The sequence below is a fragment of the Aspergillus karnatakaensis genome, assembly GCF_047715665.1.
Source record: "Aspergillus karnatakaensis strain CBS 102800 unplaced genomic scaffold BJY04scaffold_37, whole genome shotgun sequence".
Classification (NCBI taxonomy): domain Eukaryota; kingdom Fungi; phylum Ascomycota; class Eurotiomycetes; order Eurotiales; family Aspergillaceae; genus Aspergillus; species Aspergillus karnatakaensis.
In genome coordinates, this window is record NW_027395749.1 from 220,855 (window position 1) to 240,770 (window position 19,916).

Consider the following 19,916-nt stretch of genomic DNA (forward strand, 5'->3'; position numbering starts at 1 on the left):
AAATAGCGAGTCTTGTCAGGTATGATTTCATTGATTAACCGTCTCATATCCCCTTCATGCAAGTATAGCACATCAAAAATCGCAGCACCCAGAACTGGTAAGTAGTAAGTAGTAGCCACCCACCCGCCGAGTCTGCTTCATCTTTAGTAATTGACATCTGCATGGATCCATCCACGTACACATGCCTCATAAGAACAGTGTAAAAGTATGAATAGGGTAAAAAAACGAAGTCTAGCAACATTTCAACAGATCTCCCGGGAACGAGTAATATGGATAGGATGATTTCCCCTAATAAACATCATCCGTAAAATGATACACGAAGGGCCCATGGACCCCCAACGCCAATGAAGAAGCAACTTGGGGAGGGAGTCGAGTCTAGACAACAGTAGGGGATATGGTAAGGTAGAGATACAATACTGGATCCCGGATTGATCGCTCCAAACATAAAGATGGTACAAGACAAAGAGCCAAAAGATATAAAAAAAATAACAACTGATATCTCATGCAACATCATATCAAGTCCGCTGTGATGTGAGAGGAAGGGTGGATGTTCCCTGAGATGGATACCACACCAGACGCCGTCGCCATGCTTCGAAGGATGCAGAATGTAAAAATGATAACAGAGAAAATCGGGGAGAAAAAAAAAGAGGAAAGATGATGTGTTTAAACAGGTTCAGAAACAGCGCTTTTGTTGCACATCCTTTTCAGTCCCCGTTCGAGGCGGATTTGGCTTCGGCCGCTTTCTTGTTGACATCGATCAGCTTGTGGTACATTTCCTGAAGTTTGGCGCCCCCTGCGTCTTTATTCGGCCAGTAATGAACCGAGACATAAGACCTATTCGTAGGGTTAGAAATTGGCCAGAACGATAATTATTTGAGCAACATACCATAGTCTTGTTTCTAGAGAGGAGAGAGAAACTGAGTTCTCTCCCCGCAAATTGCTGTTGATAAAGTCACCGATCTTGTTGAGTAGGCGCCGAAGCTCGGAAGCGCGTTCCGCCTTATTTTGGAAATTGTCCTTGGTGACATTCGCGACCTTTTTGAGGTCCTCACGAATAGGCTTAAAAAACCGACGTGAGATATCCTCCTTGCTCGCCGAGTGACCATTCTCGCTGTTCTTACGACGACGAACATCTTCGCTCGAAGCGTCCGACGGTCTGTGGCGACGTTCACCCTGGACTGATCGTGGGCGCGAATCGCGACCTGGCGTATGGTGTCGTTCCACACTTTCCCGTCCGCCGTGAGTGTGCGATCGTTGTCGGGCTCGTTCGTGTTCTCGGTGACCTTTACGTTGGAGAGATGGGGCAGGCGACGCGGACACACTAGCGCTTGCTTGTGGGCGTGAGCCGCTTTTTCGGGCGTTGCGATGATGATTCTCAACAGCTCGCTTCGCGACAGCATTTGATCCATTGCTGGCCTTGTCCCTAAGGATGGACAAAAGATAGTCGGCTCGTCGAACAAGGTGGACAGCGCCAGGAGACTTTGTCGTCTTGTCATCCGCATTCAACCGTTCAGTCTTGCGCTCCACTCGATGCTCCTCCAAGAAGAATTTATCCCCCAAGCCAAGATCAGTGTCGTCACGGATTTGTGTCCAAGCACCATATCCATGTCGTGAAATACCAACACAGAGCATCCCATCTTCTCTCGCACCCCAAGGACAAGAATAGTCGGGTGCTTTTGTCGCTTCTGGAACACGGAAATTCCTAAAGTCCGGCACTGCAAGCGTTGCTTCCTTGAGCAAACGCATCTCTGTTGGGCGCTCAACAATAGTATATGCGTTGAGGCGTTTGACCCCGTGGAGATCAAATAAAACCGCCTTCCTCTCCTTCTTCGTGAGAACTTTACCGGCGTTCTCGAGTGCTTCCATTCGTTCCACGTCCTCTCGGACTAGCCCAGCAGCTTTATCAGTAATCTCACGGAGCGCCGCCTTGACAGTATCTCTGTCGCGTTCTGTGAGGCGAGCTTCCCGAATGACGTCCTCTTCTCGGTCATCGATGTCACCATAGCGTAGGAAGGCTCGAAGAAGGTGCCGATACTCTTTTTCCACGAGAGGACGCTTCGGATCTGCTTGCTCATTCGTGTCCGATTCATCATCGTCTTCATTCATGCTGACCTGCACGCGTGCCTGCCTCTTGGCTTTTCTTTCCGCACGTGTATCTCGTTCATCTCCTGGCGCATTGCGCTTGCGCGGACGATTCTGCTCGATGACATCGGCAAGGTATCTCTCGTCGGCCTTCTTCTTCTCTTCTGCCTTAATCTCTTCAAGTTGCTCTCTGGGGATGATATCATCCCAGCTGAGATCATCGACCTTGATATCGACATAATCGAACGCCTTGAGAAACTCCTCGCCTCCGTCAGCTTGGATACCCTCGGCCTGTTCAGTTTGATGCAACTCAGCATTTGCGAGTACTGAATCAATATCAAGCTGCTCCAACTTTTCCTGGTTGCCAGTTTGCTCGAACATTCTCTGACCACGGCGCTTGAGGATTCGAGAAATGTCATCGGTAGAATTAGGCTCGCCGAGGGTGATGCCTCCTCTTGCCATTTTGTTTTGGATCTCGGAGGCTTCCTTGTCAGTCACACCCCTTTGAATCGTGATGAACTCTAGAAGAAGCTTGTTACGTGCCCTCTCGATCACTTCTTCTTCGACAGTGTCTTTCGAAACCAGCCGATACACACTAACAGGCCTCGTCTGCCCAATACGGTGGGCTCGAGCCATTGCTTGGAGATCAGCTTGAGGGTTCCAATCGGAATCAAACAGTACCACAGTATCTGCAGTCATGAGATTGATTCCGAGACCACCTGCACGAGTGGAGAGGATGAAGGCGAAATCACTGCTGTCGGGGGCATTGTAGTGCTCAATAGCAAGACGACGCGCGGCTGAAGGAATCGTTCCATCGAGTCTCTGGTATGTATAGCCACGGAATTCCATGTAGTCGCCCAAAATGTCAAGCATCTTCACCATTTGGCTGAAAATCAAGACACGATGCCCATCCTTCTTAAGCTTCGCGAGAAGTTGGTCAAGGAGCATCATTTTCCCACTGCTGGTGATGAGTGCCCGCAACACATCTTCTCGACGAGTACTTCCTTCTAGGATCTTTGCTTCGGCGTTTGGAAACATGAAGGGATGGTTACTCGCTTTCTTCAGTTCCATCATGATGTTCAACAGAGATTGTTTTTGGCCCTTTGTCCCCTCATTCAGTGCGGCGTAGTTCTTCGTAAGGATGTTTTTGTAGTACTCCAATTGAACATCAGAGAGCTCAACACGGATAATCTTTTCAGTTTTGGGAGGTAAATCGGATTCGACCTTGGATTTCGTTCGCCGCAACATAAAAGGCTGAATTGCTTTTGTCAATTCAGCAAGTTTCTCAGATGCGACCTCAGAGTTGAGATCCATGTCTGCATCAACATTGACCATGCCAGGGTTCAAGAAATCTAGCAGAGCCGAGAGTTCAGCTAGGTTGTTTTGGATAGGAGTTCCAGTGATGAGAAGGCGAGCTGGGGCGCCGAACTCCAGAAGTTTGAGATACAGTTGGGATTCCCGGTTCTTCAGTCGGTGAGCCTCATCTACCGCCATGAATTGCCAGTTGAATTGGCACAGGAATGAAGAGTCCACCAACACATACTCATACGTCGTCAAGAGCACATTGAATTTTGGTCTCCGGGGGTTGCCATCAACCATGAGCTCGTGTTCTCTGAGAGCGGTGCGCGACGCTTCGTTTCCGTTGTAGACGACATAATTCAAGTCGGGAGACCAGTTATCAAACGTCTCGGCCCACGACGGCATTGTAGACAGGGGTACGACGACTACAAAAGGGCCTTGCTGGCGTCTAACATGGCGCAGCCAACTGATGAACGCGACGGTTTGAACTGTTTTCCCCAGACCCATCTCATCTGCGAGGACGACATTGCGATTCTTGACCCAGTTGAAGGCCATGAAGTTGACACCTTTGACCTGAAATTCCTTAAGCTGACCGTTTTGCAGAAAGCTTGGCGTTCCCTTGATGGGCTCGAATGGTTTGCGGGTGAGGTAGTTCGACTCCTTCTTGTCAGATACAGGCGGCCGCGAGGAGCGATCGAGGAAACGGTCTACTTCGCGCTGGGCAATGTTGCTCACCAACTCTTCGCTTTCCCACGTACAAGAGTCGTAGTAGAGCCGCTTCCATTTTACCAGGTATTCGGTGCCATCCTCACCTTCACGCATGCCGATAACTCGCTCAACAACTTTATGGTCCTCAGTGGCATCCACGTCCCGCTCGCGGTCGAGATTCCATTTCTCACGGTCCTCTGGGGGCACGCCTTCGTCATAGTTCAATCGTAAATCTTCGAGGAGGGTCTTCCTGACATAATTATCGAGACGGCGGGTACTCCGGCAGTTTGCCAATGTTTCGGTTGTCTCCCACGTCGCGTGGTAGTGAGACTTCCCTTGCCACTTGATGTAGAATTCAAATTGGTGACGATCGACATCCGGGTCGCTCGGGTCGACGTCCGGTTTGGGACGATGATTGAGCACAATGTCTATCGCCGGTCGATCGTCTTCCACAGCGTTTACCCAGTAGTTCGGTGTCATGTCCTCCGCCTCATCCTCAAACATTGAATCGTCATCATCCTCATTGTAGTTTGAAACCCTGGCGGCATTGCGCGTGGAGAAACGAACCTCGGCATGGGAAGGAACGTTGTTCGCCGACGCTTGGAGCAGTCGCCGACGTTTCGCCTTGCTAGTACGACCACGTTTGCCACCATACTCATCGCTATCCGACTCGTCGGAGTAAGTTGAGTGTGTTCCCGAGCGTGATGGAGCTTTCGACGACAGTTGTGAGGGTGCAGGGCGTCGACGTTTTGAGCGAGGGGCCACGTCATCAGAATCTGACTCGGAGGGGGATTGTGTTATTTGGCGCGTCATACGAGCTCGCCCACTGCGACGAAGTCCGTAGAGGTCAGGATTTCGGCGAATGAGATCGGCATCATCGACATCCGATGATTTGCGCTTCATGCCTCGTGTGGACTCGGGTGAGGAAGAGTTTTCAGCAGAGGACGGGCTGCTAGCTTTCACGCTATTTTCCATCACCGATTCATCATCATCGCCCTCTGCATCAGGAGAATCGGTATTATACGAATCGTCCGCGGGGTCAGCGTCGGGGGAGGACCCGGAGACGGCATCATCTTCGGGGTATTGAGAGAGCGCGTCTCCATTGTCATTGGCTGTGTACTCGTCTTGGAAGCCGGCAGTGTTAGAGACAGGAGACGCTGAATATCCGTTGGTGAAAGCCCTCGAGACCCCGGGCTCGGAGGTAGATGGGATCACCATGCTAGTTGCTATAGATGGGAAAGGCATCAGCATTGGAGCTCGACACAAGCTAGCAGAGAGCCAAAAGAGACAGGAGACCGTAGAGCAGCGGTACGCGATCCAGTCCATGCACATTAGAAGCTAAATAACCCAGAGAATGGAGTAGGAGATAAAGGTACGATGCATTGACATGATTTTGATGATGGGTTAGATGAGACGCGACGGAACGACCACAGGAGAAGAACTACAATTGCAGGAGGGAAAGCAGGAGCAAAACCAGATCCAGCGCAATAAATGAAGAGAGATATCAACTCAAAAAGAGTCAATAGTCCCTGAGAGGCAAAAAAGTCGAGAATATTGTTGATTCTCATGTGGGTCGAGACCGTCGAGATGTACTCAGGCGACAGCAGCAGAACACGGCGAGACAGCAACAAGTAAGGAAATGAAAGACTTACCATCCATAGCTTGGTGACCCCGGATCACGGGAAAATCAGGGATAGAATTGTGAAAAAGGTAAAAAGAAAGGTGGGGGAAGGGGAGGGGGTGGATGAGATGAGACGGTGGAGAGCAGCAAAGGAATGATGGGAGACCGCTGAGAATATGATGAGGGAGTGTAAGAGAAAGAGAGTGTACGTCGGGGCTGGGGGATGGGCGAGTCACAGTGAAGGGATTGGCTGCTGGCCTGACCCGTCAGGCTGCCACCCCTCAACAGGCTTAGTTGATTCACAAGCGAGTCCTTTCTCGGGATAGTCGGCCGCATTAGTCACGTGGCTGCGGCCCGGATCATTCTGTCTTCCGCCGAGGCTTTACATCGCACCCCGCCACCCAATCAGCATTTCAGGAAATAACCCAGCGTTGCTGCTGCCTCAGGCACCAGGAGTGCCCACAACCTTTAGTGCCTGGCATAGATTTCTGTCTCGAGAGCCCCTCCTCGCCGAATCCACGCAACATCTCCTCCTATCTCTCTTGGTTTCTGATCTGGTGTTGCTGCGCGGATACTCGGCTTCATCTGCTTCAGGTCAGCACGACTACCGCCGATTAGACCCATTTCCGCCGCTCCAACATCCGCCTCGACAGTTGTCATTGTTCTTACTTCCTAGTTGTAGTATAATCGCACTTTCCGCCCCTCTCATTGACAGTCCCATCAGACACCATGTCCGACAAACTTACCAGGTATGGGCGCACCGAGGCTTTGAGCTTCTAGCCAAAACTAACCACACGGTCTTATAGAATTGCTATTGTCAGCAGTGACAAAGTGAGTCCACCGCAAACTATGAGCGGACGTCATACTAATCTCGACGCGCCCACTCCAGTGCAAACCCAAGGTGAGCCCCAAATCTTGCACACAAACCGCCTTGTACTCATCTCTAACCTTTGCTACCTCGGCCTAGAAATGTCGTCAAGAATGTAAAAAGTCCTGCCCCGTCGTCCGTACCGGAAAACTTTGCATCGAAGTCACTGCCGAGTCCAAGATTGCGTTCATCTCCGAAGCCCTCTGTATCGGTTGCGGTATCTGTCCGAAGAAATGCCCCTTTGGAGCCATCCACATCATCAACCTGCCGACCAACTTGGAAAGCCAGGTCACCCACCGTTATTCCGCCAACAGTTTCAAGCTTCACCGTCTTCCGATGCCCCGTCCTGGTCAGGTTCTTGGTCTTGTTGGAACAAACGGTATCGGAAAAAGTACGGCATTGAAAATCCTGAGCGGAAAGCTGAAGCCCAACCTTGGACGCTATGACAATCCACCTGACTGGGAGGAGATTCTCAGATACTTCCGTGGCTCTGAACTGCAGAGTAAGTTTCATATCCACCCCGGATTTGATGCCGCATCTGACCTCGCCAGATTACTTTACGAAGGTGTTGGAGGATAATCTAAAGGCTGTCGTCAAGCCTCAGTACGTTGACCAGATCCCGCGAGCCGTAAAGGGTCCTACCAAGAATGTCGGAGCTCTCATCAAAGCCCGCAATCAACTGAACAACATGGAATCTATCTTGGACGATCTTGGTAAGAATCCCTCTCTGAAATGTGACAGTCATGAATTAACATCCAACAGAGCTCAGACAGGTTCAGGACCGCGACATTGATCACCTTTCTGGTGGAGAACTTCAGCGTTTCGCCATTGGTCTAGTTTGCGTCCAGAAGGCCGATGTGTAAGTGATTTCGACACATCAGAGTCCACAATGCTGATCTTCAAAAGCTACATGTTTGACGAGCCGTCTTCCTATCTCGATGTCAAGCAGCGTCTTGCAGCCGCCCGCACGATTCGTGATCTTCTCCGCCCCGATGACTATGTCATCGTGGTTGAGCACGATTTGTCTGTCCTCGATTATCTTTCCGATTTCGTCTGCGTGCTTTACGGAAGGCCTGCGGTCTACGGTGTTGTCACTCTGCCATCCTCGGTCCGTGAAGGTATTAATATCTTCTTGGACGGTCACATCCCAACTGAGAACCTTCGATTCCGAGAGGAGTCCCTCACCTTCCGTCTTGCTGAGGCCGGTGATGACTTTATCATTGACAAGGCCCGCGCCTTCAGATACCCAACTATGGAGAAAACTCTCGGTAACTTCCACCTGAAGATCGACGCTGGTGATTTCACCGATTCCGAGATTATTGTAATGATGGGAGAAAACGGAACCGGAAAGACCACTTTCTGTAAGATGCTTGCTGGTGCTGAGAAGCCTGACGGCAATGCCTCGATCCCTCGCATGAACATCAGCATGAAGCCTCAGAAGATCACCCCTAAGTTCCAGGGAACTGTCCGCCAGCTCTTCTTCAAGCGTATCAAGGCTGCTTTCTTGTCGCCCCAATTTCAAACCGATGTTTACAAGCCCCTCAAGATTGACGACTTCATCGATCAGGAAGTCCAGAACCTGTCTGGTGGTGAATTGCAACGTGTTGCCATCGTGTTGGCTCTTGGAATGCCTGCCGACATCTACCTCATCGACGAGCCCAGTGCTTACCTCGATTCCGAACAGCGTATCGTGGCCGCCAAGGTCATCAAGCGTTTCATTATGCACACCAAAAAGACTGCCTTTATTGTCGAGCACGATTTCATCATGGCCACCTACCTTGCTGACCGTGTCATTGTGTTCGATGGTAAGCCATCAGTTGATGCTCATGCTAATACACCCGAGTCTCTGGTTACCGGCTGCAACACTTTCTTGAGGAATCTTGACGTGACCTTCCGTCGTGATCCCAACAGTTACCGCCCTCGTATCAACAAGTACAACAGTCAGATGGACCAGGAACAGAAGTTGAGCGGAAACTTCGTGAGTAGCCTTACACTTCACAGGAAATTATCAGTCGCTAACATAGTTCTCACTAGTACTTCCTTGAGGAAGAAAAATGAAGAGGGCATCCCACAGAGACATCATCACGTGCCCCACAAACGTGATGGCCGTGACTCCGACCAGCGGCAACACCGGCGTCGCAGGCAAAGGAGAATCATCCGGTTAGGGGCGTTCTTCGGCGTTACCAGGGCCTCAGCGACTCAGACTAAACGGCATCACCGTGGTGGCGGTGAGACTTGCGGCGATGCGGACGGGGCGTCGGAAGAGGATGACGAAGAGGACGAGGTCACGGTGGTATGTATGGCTCAAGTCAGAGCAGTATTGTGGTTTTCGTCCATATCCGCCGATTCGATGACTAGCCCATACCTGCAGCTCCAAGTACCAGGGTTACCTGCCACGCTCATCGTCACCCTCGACCGCCCCGTCAAGCAACATTCTATTCGAACATATATATTATGCATGGATCTTCAGTGTACTTTGAAGAAAGGGTTTATGGGTTATGGCAACGGTTCCTTTATTTTCTGGTTTTCCTGGTTGGCATAGTTGATACCGCTGGAGTTGTTGACCCTATTTCAAAAGTTTCGCTATGACTATATTTTCTATGGCCAGTCAATTGGCCACTACGCTTATGTTCATTTGAATAAAACTAGTAGTGTTCTATTCTTATACATAAACTTTATCTACACTTGATCATCAGAATATTTGGCTATATCACAAGGAAGGGGCCTTCTGCAAGCGCGAAACGGCGTGAAGATATATATCCAGTCAGGAACATCCCAAACTACACTTCCACATTTTGAAGTCTTTGGAGTCTTTGCAGAAGATATATATATCCATTCAAGGGAGACACAAAGACTAAAATACAGTAAAAATATATTGCAATTGATGCAAGCCGCATAGGCGCTCAATAACAATACATAGCCTAGGTAAAACTTAGCACCTATAGTTATCCAAGGTACATCTGCACTGTTCTGTTCTGCTTCAATCCTCCTCAATTTCGCCTTCCTCACTCCCAGAATGCACAGCCTTCTCCTCCTTCTTTGCATCATTTTCTGCTACAGCCGCCGCAGCACCACTGCCAGGCGTCCTTTCTCTCCTCTCCCGATCCTTTCTCGGCCCCTTACTTAGTTCCCTACTATCACGGCGGTGCCGCTTCGCCGACCGACTAGCTACACTCTCCGCATCGCTATCGCGTCTCCGGCGCCTCTCGGTGGTCGTACTAACGGTGACCGTACTCTTCGTATCACCGCCATAGTCAAGCTCGTCACGGCTACCACGTGGATCGCCACGGGTGCGGTAGAGACGTTCACGCTCTTCTTCGCGGTCACGGCGCTCGCGCTCGTAGTGGCTAAGGGAGCGAGAGGTTCGCTCGCGGTCTCGGTCGCGGTCTCTATCTCTATCCCGGCGATCGCGATCCCGTTCTCGGTCACGGTCACGATCGCGGTCATCCCGTGATTCTCGGACTGGGGAGAGGCCGCTGACTTTGCGGTAGGAGCGTTCGCGGTCAGCTTGCGCTTTGCGGCGGTCGGCTTCGTAGGCGTCGATCTCGGGTGTGCGGCTTTGGCGGCTGGATGGGCCGCGTCGTTCGCCGCGGTAGGAGGCGGAGCTGCGGTGGTCGCGGTCTCGGTCTCTGTCGCGCTCACGCTCACGCTCACGCTCACGCTCGCGATCGCGATCGCGGTCCCGGTCCCTATCGTGGTGATGGTCGCGACGGCTGCCGCGGTCTCGATCACGGGATTCACGGTCTTTCTCGGCGTCTTCTTCTTTTTCTTTCAGGCGGCGGATGACTTTATCGAAGGCGGCTTGGCGGAGGTCGTCGGTCTCGAGGGCTTTATACTCTTCATATTTCTCAAGTCTGGGTTTCACCTGGTCCCAGGTGTCGGTGGAGCGGAGGGGTGGCTCTAGGCGCTTGAGGCGAGAGCGGAGAGCGTCAACGGCACGCCTCTGGTGGCGGTCTGCTGCGTGCTTCTCTTCTTCGTTGCGGCGGAAGGCTTTCTCTTGGATGCGCTCGAAGATGACCTGGAGGATTTCGGGATCGATGCTTGCTGTCCGGCGGTCGGACGAAACAATAGTATTGAACTCCTCGAATGTGGTTTTAGATGTGACATCAAATCGTTTATCCTGCGTGATATTAGCTTTTGATTGAACAGGGCGTCTAATTCACTCACATCAAGAACGTCCAGAACATCGTTGCGCGGTCCACGTAGCGATCGCTCTTCTTCCTCAATCACATCCCAGAAGAGATCCAGAGGGGACGAGCCTGAATTTCCTAGGATACCAAGGTAGCGCGGGTCTTCACGAATAACAGGGTAAACGTTAGCCCATTTGCTGCCAGCCTTGATAACACCCTTAGACCTTAGCTCCTTCAGCAGGTCAACAAACTGTTCACGGGCATGTCGTTCCTTTCTAGCCTTGGCCGCTTTCTGCTGCTGGCGGGCATCGTTAAAAGCACGCTCGAGTGATTTAATATGATTCTCGAATGCAGTGAGGATATCAGACTTGCTGAGCGTCTTGAATTTGTCCTCATTCTGAACTCTTTCGTTTGACTGAATAATAGCTTGAGCTTCTGACCACCGAGTGTAAGGCTCAAGGTCCAGGGATTTCAAGATCGTGACGAGGTCATCCATGGCGGCTTTGCGCACAACAGCTTCTTTTTCGATATGTTGCTTCTTGAGTTCCAGAATGTACTCTTCGAACAGCTGACGGCGTTCGTTTTCATCGTCAGTCGACCTGAAGATGGCCTCGCCTTCGATAATAGGCCGAATCGTCTTCCAACGGCTATAATGCTTGATCTCAGGATGACGTTTCAACATAGTATTGAAATCTGCTCTGAGCTTAGCGAATCTCTCCTTCGCCCGGTCTTTCTCCTGCATGCGAACCTCAACCGCGTACTTCTCGAAAGCTGCCTTGCGGTCTCTGGGGTCCTTGAGCGCGCGGTACTGGGGGTCCTTGATAGTCTCACGCATTGTTCGCTCCCACGACCAGTCGGGCTGCACATTGTGTCGCTTGAGCATCTTCATGAATGCCCCCTCGGCTTCTTCCAGCGATCCATAATCTGGCTCCTGTGTTGTCCCCAGCATGGAGCCAGCAGCAATGCCATTGGAGTCACCGACACCATAGCCACCACGGCGGTCACCATATCCTCGATCATAGTCGTCACGGTCACGCGATTGGGGGTACGAAGAGATTGAGCTGACTCCACCGGCCACGAACGTCGGGGCACTACGTGAACATTCATTAGCATAATGAATGTAAAAATCGAGGAGGAGTTTCACTCACGCAGCAGCCGGAGCTTGCGGAGGCTGCATTTGTGCCAGCGCATTTTTGTAGACCTCCGGCATCTCCCACGTACTCTGCTTGGTCTCGGTATTATACCAGTACTTCCGCCCACCATCAGCAGTGTACTCTTTGAAGGGCTGATTCGCTAAAGCACGCTGCATAAAAGGGACGGTCAGCAGATGATCGAAGCTATCTCACAACTATAAAACGAACCTCAACTGGAGTCATCAACTCAGCGGGCTTCGCCCATTGTGTCGCTTTTGTCTGAACATTGTAGTAATAGACTCTACCTTCGGCGTTGCGAGCTTCCTGCCACACAGCGGCGGGACCGCTGGGAGCATTCATCGGATTCATCTTGTAGCTCCAGAAGAAGCCCTCCGGTGCTTGTTGCTGCTCGCTGTGTTCCGATGGCGTTCGGGGAAAATTAAAGCGTCGCGAGAAGCTCCTCGGGCTAGTCACCAATGTTTGCCGTGTTTGCATGCCTTCCCCGTCCCAACACCGCATGCTCGATTAATATTGCCTAGAAGCAACAAACCATCATTGCCAGTGAGCACATATTTGCGCCAGTTTTTGGGCTAACTCGGCAGACGGTGTGTCTCTGACTACTGAAAGAGGTGGGTATGCGCCTGTCGCTCTCGCTATGCCAAGTCTAGATGTCCCAGGAGAGTTCCTGAGGCATGCTGTTCTAGATACGGTTGTTCCGCATGCTTCAGACATTGATCTAGAAGCGGCATTGACATCTGCGCTTGAGGAGGGTGCTGACGACTTGCCCTCTGTTCTTTCTTATATACCCCAGCGATCTCTCCTGTTCTTCGGTAAGCTAATATATTGTACCCTCACCGAGCTTGTCTCTTACTCATATATAGCTTGGTACAGATGAATTCTGCACAGTTCGCATTGTCCTACGGCTCGCCAATTGCTCGCAAAATAGCCTGAAATCACATCTCCAAAACCTCGACATACGGCTCGATGCCTTTGCTATTGACCCGGCCGAGGCCGTCGCGGAGAACCCAACGCCCACGCGGGATCTGATCTTCTCAGGGGCAGTCGACTCCCTGGCAGACCCTCTCCTCGTTGTGAATGAGTTTGAAGGTGAAAGCGGAGAGGGGAACCATGTATATGTTATTTGGAGCATCGACACCTTTCTCAGTATGGATATGGCTCCTTTGCTGGGGCGTCTTGGGCTAATCGCGACCTAGAGCGTCCCCGTATCCGCATCCAACATCCCTCTGTTATCTTCATCGCCTCTGCCAGCCTCAACCCCGCAGAGACTCGACAACGTGACTCTCGTGAAGACGCTTATCTACCGTCCATGATCCCTGCGTCTACCAACGTCCTACAACCTCTCACAACCGACCCGGCCTTTGGCCAGAAAGACCCTTTCCTCCCAGCCTCCAGGCTTCTACGAGTCGTACCTGCGAAATATAACGAAGACCCTATATATAACGTCCACCAAGAGTCGGGTCATCCCTTGCGTATAGTGCCGGCTGCTAGTGCGAGAATACGGTATTCTAGATTGAATACATTTTCCGGTCAACCGACGACTATCGCAAACCTCGATTTCGAAGTCACACCCTTCTTGAACTGTGAGGTAGTTTTTGATAAGGCAGACCTCCGGCTTTCAGAAGGGTCAATTGAGATTTTGACAGATAGCGCTGGGCTTGTCCCGCCAGTCAAGTGCTACCCACGCGATGATATTACATTGATCTACAAGCTGACCCCAGAGGATGGGCCGGATTCTTCAACTACAGTGTCCATGAGTGTCTTGGACATTTCCTTGGAGGCAACCATAAAAGTGGCGGACAATTGTACCCCGCGGATCTTGATGCAGTGGACAACGAACATTGATTTCTCAATGGCCCTTAACCCGAACTTCGGCGGCCCTAGTCAGGCTTTGCAGCGCATCAATCGTCCTACAAGTCTCTCAACCCTGCCAAGCCAGGCAGCTGCAGCAATGGGAACTCCGACAAACCGATTCTCTATGAGAGGGAGAGCTTATTCTACCACCGATATGGGGGTGACTATGTCCTTCTCTGGCCCACCAAGTGTTGAAGTCGGGAAGCCATTCTCCTGGAGCGTCTTTATTGTGAATCGCTCTACGACCCCTCGCAAATTCGCCATGGTTGCTATTCCCCGACGTAAAGTAGCTAATGCTAGAGGGCACGTGGCCCGACCATCTTCCTCATCAATGTCGAATCGCAGGAGTGATCAGGTTGCGGAGGCAGTGACAGATGACAATATTGTTCATGCCATGCAGAAGAGCGTGGCTGGACAAGAAGCAGATCTCGTTTGTCTAAGCACGGACGTCCGCGTTGGGTAAGTTTTTCTTCTTGCGCTTCGGGGGTGAGCTAACTTTGTTCTAGACCACTGTTACCTGGCACCTGCTTTGCGACTGAACTGAAGTTCCTCCCCTTGGCAGTTGGTTCTCTACGGCTGGAATCCGTGCGCCTAATTGATGTAAATAGTAACGAAACCACCGATATCCGGGATCTTCCAGATATCTTGTCCTTAGGACAGGATGTATAGTTATGACCATATTCAACGATACTGGCAAGCTTCCCACAGGACCCTGCGCTACGTACTTCGTATAATTCATTTGGGATGGAGAATGCAGCCGAGGTGTGAGATCTGAGCATAGGTCTCAAGACATCCATGCTTCATGACGGAATTGAAATTCAGCTGCCTGCCACAGTAAGACCCAAAGAGATCTACAGTATCTGGATAAGACAATGAGAGAACTTCGATTCCCTAAGTACAGAATAGATCCATGTCAAACCACTAGCGTAGGAATGGTGGCAGGGCAGGGGTCAGGGCATCGCAGATTCGTAGCCAAGCGCTTAGAGGCGTTGGAGGCGGATCCGACTTAAAACATGGGAGGGGTCGGTCGCTCAAAAGGACTCGACCAAACTCTTCAATATTCTTCATCCTCTGCCCTTCAACACATCTATCTACGGAGCAGTCTGGAGAGCACAAAAAGAGCTTCCCTTTGATCGACTCTATCCTTATCTAATTCGTGGAGTCCCCTCTATCGTCACTCTGGGCCCCGGCCGCACTGGGTCACTCTGAGGCATCCACTTGTCGCTCCTCATTTTTCTGTCAAGAACTTCCTTTGCGTCATACTGGCGCCGACCGGATCTTCCACCTTCGCCTTCGTTCATTTCCTCCACATTTATTATTAGCTTCATTTCCTCTTTGCGTCCCCAGCCGTTCTCAATATGTCTTACGGAACTCGCCGCAGAGTCTTGGATGCGTTGAATAGGAGATATATCTACGGTCGCTTGGTACGTCGTGTGCTCTCTTATCTCTCCCCCGTTTCTGATCGTCTCTTTTATCTCTCTCCCTTGCGAACTCTTCTCACCTGAGTCTGTCATTGAACGCTTATACTAATACAATACTGCTTGTCAATAGCCTTTACTTCATACAATAATCTTCCTGATCGAGATGGCGGCGGCTACGAGGCTCGCGGCGAAGTTCAACGCCTATTATTCGGAGAAGCCGGTTCTCACAACTATGGTCACGAACGCGGTAAGAGAGCCTGGGCTTGCATGAGCGACTGCACACATCATCCGCCGAAGACACATAAACTGCAATTTTCCGGGGGGCGCTGTTGATCTAGACTTGCGACGACTTTTGAAGAAGGCTTGTTTTCGACCGGAGCTCCGGAACACTCGGGAAAGCTTCCCATCATCAAGTTCTGGACATACACCTCTGCGTCACTGGAAATAAAGTGCGGGTTATGTGTTTGAAGCGATGGTTTTGTGGGAGTGTCCATCTAGCTCTGCCGACCTGCTTGATGCAACAGCTAACGGATCATAGATTCTTGGTGGAGTTGCTGATACTGTCGCGCAATTGATCACAGCATTCAGGTCACGACCGGGAGCACAGAATGATGATCTTTCGATCGAAATCCGCGACTTGGATAAGGAGAGGCCACCAACTCTGGGAGAGTTGGGACACCAGAAGAATGCACCCCCACCGTTCGACTTTGAGCGGCTCACGCGGTTCATGTCGTATGGTTTCTTTATGGCTCCGATCCAGTTCAAGTGGTTCGGCTTCCTGTCGAGAACATTCCCACTTGGCAAAAAGAACCCTACCATGTCCGCGATGAAGAGAGTGGCTTTCGATCAGCTTCTCTTTGCACCCTTCGGTATGGACTTCGAGCCAGTAATAACTCTCAAAGCTAATAGGTTGTAGGCTTGGTGTGCTTCTTCACGTTCATGACCGTCGCTGAAGGAGGTGGAAAGCGGGCTTTGACACGCAAGATTCAGGACGTCTACCTCCCTACTCTTAAGGCCAACTTCGTCCTCTGGCCTGCAGTCCAGATTCTCAACTTCCGCGTTGTTCCCATCCAGTTCCAGATCGTAAGTATGAACTGCAGCCGTATCTGAATTGGTGTTAACCTCTCGCGCAGCCATTTGTCTCCTCCGTCGGCATTGCTTGGACTGCGTACCTTTCTCTTACGAACTCCTCTGAAGATGAGAAGCTCGAAGCTTAAATACATCAAGACGGCTCCAGTACCGTCGGATGCATCTATGGCCGAGCTCGAGCTCGAGAGATGCCTATAGCCGGCCAAGCAGCTAGACTTACGAGATTTAGCGGACACTTAGCTCTCTGTGTTATACGGCTGCGCGCCTGTCTCAATCAGTTTCCTTTTGTTTTTGGGAGATAGTACCACTGGCTGGTGCTCGTCAGCCCATCGCGTCACGGTCTTGTTTGGTTTTCTGAGGTCTTCTGCTCGCGCCATTGGATGTTTAGGCGTTTTGAATCTGGATGGAATCATGCCATCCCCAGGTGGTGTTAGGGCGTCTGTTTACTCTCCTATTACCCAAACAGGGTTATGAAGAGCTAAAGATAAAATGTTGAATGTTATCATGCAATCGAGAGGCTCTAGCCCACGGCGCTTTCTGACCAAGCAACGTAAGAGAAGCTCGTCATCGACTAGTCGCATAAGGAGGGGTTTCAGGACCTTGAGGACGAAAATGGCACGGCTGCTATATAGGTCTACGGAAAGACGGAGCGTGACTGCACCTCTACATGGCTCGATCCGAGGCTATTGATCCCTCGCAGGCTCAATGTTCTGCCCTGAAGGCCCGAAGGCTCCCGTTGCGCCGTCGAGTTACCCTGGAGTCAGTGACATCAGTCCCGCATCAGCCCGAGTCGTGCTCTGCTTCACCGGGCAGCCCCACCATTGCCGCCAAAACAAATGGCAGCTCTTAGATTTCTACCCCGCCACTGTTCACCGTGATACGGTTTCAGCATTTTCTCTTACTTATACAGTCGTGTAGTCTCCTGACGCGGCTTATTTATCCTGATCTTCCCCAATTTGTTGTTCCGAGTCCTTAGGTACCCTCTCACAGCTCCTGCAACAATGTCTCTCACCAGCAAGCTCTCCATCACGGATGTTGATCTCAAGGACAAGCGTGTCCTGATCCGAGTATGTCAAGCTAATCAGGAGTCTTTGGAAGACCGCTAATGTCCGTGTCATCACTAGGTCGACTTCAACGTCCCCCTCGACAAGAAGGACAACAAGACGATAACCAACCCCCAGCGTATTGTCGGTGCTCTGCCGACCATCAAGTATGCTATCGACAACGGCGCCAAGGCCGTTATCCTCATGTCCCACCTCGGTCGTCCCGATGGCAAGGTGAACCCTAAGTACAGCCTGGAGCCCGTTAAGGCCAAGCTTGAGGAATTGCTCAAGCGCGATGTCATCTTTACCAAGGACTCCGTTGGCAAGGAGGTTGAGGAGACCGTCAACAAGGCCTCCGGCGGCCAGGTTATCCTGCTCGAGAACTTGCGCTTCCACGCTGAAGAGGAGGGAAGCTCCAAGGACGAGCAGGGTAACAAGGTCAAGGCCGATAAGGAGAAGGTTGCTGAGTTCCGCAAGGGACTGACTGCCCTCGGTGACATCTACATCAGTGAGTGCTGGAACAATATTGGTCATGAATGAGTAGACGCTGATTCAGACAGACGATGCCTTCGGCACTGCCCACCGCGCACACAGCTCCATGGTCGGCGTTGACCTCCCCCAGAAGGCCTCCGGCTTCCTCGTGAAGAAGGAGCTGGAATACTTCGCCAAGGCCCTTGAGGAGCCCCAGCGCCCCTTCCTCGCCATCCTTGGCGGCTCTAAGGTCTCCGACAAGATCCAGCTCATCGACAACCTTCTCCCGAAGGTTAACAGCCTTATCATCACCGGCGGTATGGCCTTCACCTTCAAGAAGACCCTCGAGAACGTCCAGATCGGAAACAGCCTCTTCGACAAGGACGGCAGCGAGATCGTCGGCAACATCATCGAGAAGGCCAAGAAGAACAACGTCAAGGTCGTCCTCCCCGTCGACTACGTCACTGCCGATAAGTTCGGCGCCGACGCCAACACCGACTATGCTACCGACGAGAAGGGTATCCCTGACGGCTGGCTTGGTCTAGATGTCGGCAAGAAGAGTATTGAGCTGTACAAGGAGACTATCGCCGAGTCGAAGACTATCCTCTGGAACGGACCCCCTGGTGTCTTTGAGCTCGAGCCCTTCGCTACTGCTACCAAGGCTACTCTCGACGCTGCTGTCAAGGCCGTTGAGAACGGTGCTACCGTCATCATTGGTGGTGGTGACACTGCTACCGTTGCCGCGAAGTACGGTGCTGAGGACAAGATCAGCCACGTTTCCACTGGTGGTGGTGCCTCGTTGGAGCTGCTAGAGGGCAAGGAACTGCCCGGTGTTGCTGCTCTGTCTGAGAAAAGTAAGTAAATGATACTCTAGTGGGGTGTTTCCTTCTAGAAGACGCGATGATATACCTTGAAATACCCTTCATATACAGAGAGGGGGAGGTTATTTGAATGAATGTAATGTACCATGACGTTAAATAATAAATCAACATTTATCTATTTATTCGTCGACCTATTCCTGAAACAGAGTTCTGACTGGGAGTTGAGTGTATAGCTTCGGGCCCTAGACTGTGAAGTGATGCTACCTTGGCTACATTTCGTCTATGCTAATCTCGTCCTGGGATGGAATCCGCAGCTAGTTTCGCCTCAACACCCAGAGTCACGTATTGATGCCGATGGATCCCTCTCCGCATCGTTACTAGCTGACTTGGTATCTACTGGCAGCTCTAATCTCGCATCGGCAGGTTTGAGATGACCGTTCAATGCTCTGAAGCGCCACTGGCGTATCAAGTTTCCCTGTATAATCCCTTTTTACCGAGTTTACGTTCTTCCATTGTGGCCGAGAGATAGAGGATAATATGAGACGCGTATTGAGAGACTTGGTACGCAGATGGAGGAGTCATCATGTTCGGATTTTGAAATATGGATTATTAATGTCAATGTTCATAGTGGATTGGCAGTGGTATTGGTATTCTCGATGTAACGGATCTATTAGCGTGAGGCGTCGACTTTCTTGAGTTCTTCCCTGCAGTGAGAAAAGCAGGTTAGTAGGCTTCATAATAGAGCTGATTTCATAGCAAAGATGGAGCAGCAAGGAGATTTGCCCAGAGTTCTATTCGGATAGACCTCTAGGAATGGGAAACATACTTCAGCTGCTTCGAAAAGTCCTCGGCCGCATCATCGTCATCCCAGCTCTCCTCCCACAGGTGGACGTTATTCCCGTTCGCGGTTGAGCCGGAGGCTTGCTCGGTTTCATTTTCGGACCAGTCTGTAGGCACAAACATAGGTCGTTAGTATGTTGTTTCCTTGCGTGGGGGTCTGTCGCCGCCTGCGTGCAAGTCTCACATTCCGACGGCGGTAACGAGTGACAGGCGTCGAAAGAAGGAAGCTACTCACCATCAACGGGAAAATCCTCGAATTCATCGTCCTCCTCTAAAACAGTGGGTTTCTGTTGTTGGGGCTGTTGTGAAGCTTCGGGCTTCGTATCCTGGGATTGCGTGTTTGACATTGTGGCGGTGGAGGAGGGAGTGGAATGAGAGGAATCAGGTGGAATTATTTGTTGTAGATAGATTCCCGTTCGGCGGGGGGAAGGAGGAATAGAGTCGGCAAGGAATAATTAACAGGAGTAGGGGTTTGAGGAAGAAAGGTGCTGCGGAGAACAAGCTGAGGATGGATGAGG

The 19,916-nt window shown here is 51.2% G+C and overlaps 7 protein-coding genes across 7 annotated transcripts; 3 read left to right on the top strand and 4 right to left on the bottom strand.

Annotated features, from left to right (window-relative positions):
- Nucleotides 1-16: 16 nt before the first annotated feature.
- BJY04DRAFT_193665 (chromatin-remodeling ATPase CHD1) lies at nt 17-5,904 on the bottom strand. Its single transcript, XM_073711941.1, has 3 exons — nt 5,742-5,904; nt 887-5,315; nt 17-834 (listed from the first exon to the last, which is right to left on the bottom strand). Exons 1-3 carry the CDS (start codon nt 5,746-5,748, stop codon nt 705-707), a joined length of 4,566 nt encoding a protein of 1,521 aa, XP_073569341.1. The 5' UTR covers nt 5,749-5,904; the 3' UTR covers nt 17-704.
- On the bottom strand, nt 202-609 carry BJY04DRAFT_93836 (uncharacterized protein). Its single transcript, XM_073721338.1, has one exon. The coding sequence runs from the start codon at nt 512-514 to the stop codon at nt 299-301; it is 216 nt and encodes a 71-aa protein (XP_073569342.1). The 5' UTR covers nt 515-609; the 3' UTR covers nt 202-298.
- A 3,504-nt stretch (nt 5,905-9,408) lies between the features above and the next one.
- BJY04DRAFT_93846 (snoRNA-splicing protein PRP40) lies at nt 9,409-12,258 on the bottom strand. Its single transcript, XM_073721339.1, has 4 exons — nt 12,070-12,258; nt 11,857-12,011; nt 10,746-11,799; nt 9,409-10,698 (listed from the first exon to the last, which is right to left on the bottom strand). The coding sequence occupies exons 1-4, from the start codon at nt 12,208-12,210 to the stop codon at nt 9,559-9,561; spliced, it is 2,490 nt and encodes an 829-aa protein (XP_073569343.1). The 5' UTR covers nt 12,211-12,258; the 3' UTR covers nt 9,409-9,558.
- A 238-nt stretch (nt 12,259-12,496) lies between these two features.
- On the top strand, nt 12,497-14,408 carry BJY04DRAFT_229064 (TRAPP trafficking subunit Trs65 domain-containing protein; the record flags this gene model as incomplete). The annotated part of the gene is made up of 4 exons (XM_073718975.1): nt 12,497-12,671; nt 12,733-13,005; nt 13,056-14,172; nt 14,220-14,408. 4 exons carry the CDS (start codon nt 12,497-12,499, stop codon nt 14,380-14,382), a joined length of 1,728 nt encoding a protein of 575 aa, XP_073569344.1. The 3' UTR covers nt 14,383-14,408.
- Nucleotides 14,409-14,897: 489 nt separating this feature from the next.
- On the top strand, nt 14,898-16,640 carry BJY04DRAFT_93863 (Mpv17/PMP22 family protein). The gene is made up of 5 exons (XM_073721340.1): nt 14,898-15,137; nt 15,265-15,381; nt 15,673-16,003; nt 16,051-16,217; nt 16,268-16,640. The coding sequence occupies exons 1-5, from the start codon at nt 15,072-15,074 to the stop codon at nt 16,349-16,351; spliced, it is 765 nt and encodes a 254-aa protein (XP_073569345.1). The 5' UTR covers nt 14,898-15,071; the 3' UTR covers nt 16,352-16,640.
- Nucleotides 16,641-17,069: 429 nt separating this feature from the next.
- pgkA (phosphoglycerate kinase pgkA) lies at nt 17,070-18,707 on the top strand. Its single transcript, XM_073721341.1, has 3 exons — nt 17,070-17,290; nt 17,348-17,774; nt 17,827-18,707. The coding sequence occupies exons 1-3, from the start codon at nt 17,225-17,227 to the stop codon at nt 18,597-18,599; spliced, it is 1,266 nt and encodes a 421-aa protein (XP_073569346.1). The 5' UTR covers nt 17,070-17,224; the 3' UTR covers nt 18,600-18,707.
- BJY04DRAFT_193679 (proteasome regulatory particle lid subunit SEM1) lies at nt 18,569-19,901 on the bottom strand. Its single transcript, XM_073711942.1, has 4 exons — nt 19,634-19,901; nt 19,385-19,505; nt 18,792-19,262; nt 18,569-18,694 (listed from the first exon to the last, which is right to left on the bottom strand). Exons 1-3 carry the CDS (start codon nt 19,743-19,745, stop codon nt 19,229-19,231), a joined length of 267 nt encoding a protein of 88 aa, XP_073569347.1. The 5' UTR covers nt 19,746-19,901; the 3' UTR covers nt 18,569-18,694; nt 18,792-19,228.
- Between the last annotated feature and the right edge of the window lie 15 nt (nt 19,902-19,916).

Coding starts and splice junctions, on each gene's coding strand:
- BJY04DRAFT_193679 (XM_073711942.1), bottom strand. CDS start 19,745: ATGTCAAACACGCAATCCCAGGATACGAAGCCCGAAGCTTCACAACAG. Junction 19,506..19,633: donor CGAGGATTTTCCCGTTGATG/GTGAGTAGCTTC, acceptor TTGTGCCTACAG/ACTGGTCCGAAAATGAAACC. Junction 19,263..19,384: donor GACTTTTCGAAGCAGCTGAA/GTATGTTTCCCA, acceptor TTCTCACTGCAG/GGAAGAACTCAAGAAAGTCG.
- BJY04DRAFT_93863 (XM_073721340.1), top strand. CDS start 15,072: ATGTCTTACGGAACTCGCCGCAGAGTCTTGGATGCGTTGAATAGGAGA. Junction 15,382..15,672: donor CAACTATGGTCACGAACGCG/GTAAGAGAGCCT, acceptor AACGGATCATAG/ATTCTTGGTGGAGTTGCTGA. Junction 16,218..16,267: donor TTCCCATCCAGTTCCAGATC/GTAAGTATGAAC, acceptor CCTCTCGCGCAG/CCATTTGTCTCCTCCGTCGG.
- BJY04DRAFT_93846 (XM_073721339.1), bottom strand. CDS start 12,210: ATGAATCCGATGAATGCTCCCAGCGGTCCCGCCGCTGTGTGGCAGGAA. Junction 11,800..11,856: donor CCGCAAGCTCCGGCTGCTGC/GTGAGTGAAACT, acceptor ATGTTCACGTAG/TGCCCCGACGTTCGTGGCCG. Junction 10,699..10,745: donor ATGTTCTGGACGTTCTTGAT/GTGAGTGAATTA, acceptor AATATCACGCAG/GATAAACGATTTGATGTCAC.
- BJY04DRAFT_93836 (XM_073721338.1), bottom strand. CDS start 514: ATGATGTTGCATGAGATATCAGTTGTTATTTTTTTTATATCTTTTGGC.
- BJY04DRAFT_193665 (XM_073711941.1), bottom strand. Junction 835..886: donor TCTCTAGAAACAAGACTATG/GTATGTTGCTCA, acceptor CCCTACGAATAG/GTCTTATGTCTCGGTTCATT.
- pgkA (XM_073721341.1), top strand. CDS start 17,225: ATGTCTCTCACCAGCAAGCTCTCCATCACGGATGTTGATCTCAAGGAC. Junction 17,291..17,347: donor ACAAGCGTGTCCTGATCCGA/GTATGTCAAGCT, acceptor TGTCATCACTAG/GTCGACTTCAACGTCCCCCT. Junction 17,775..17,826: donor CCTCGGTGACATCTACATCA/GTGAGTGCTGGA, acceptor TGATTCAGACAG/ACGATGCCTTCGGCACTGCC.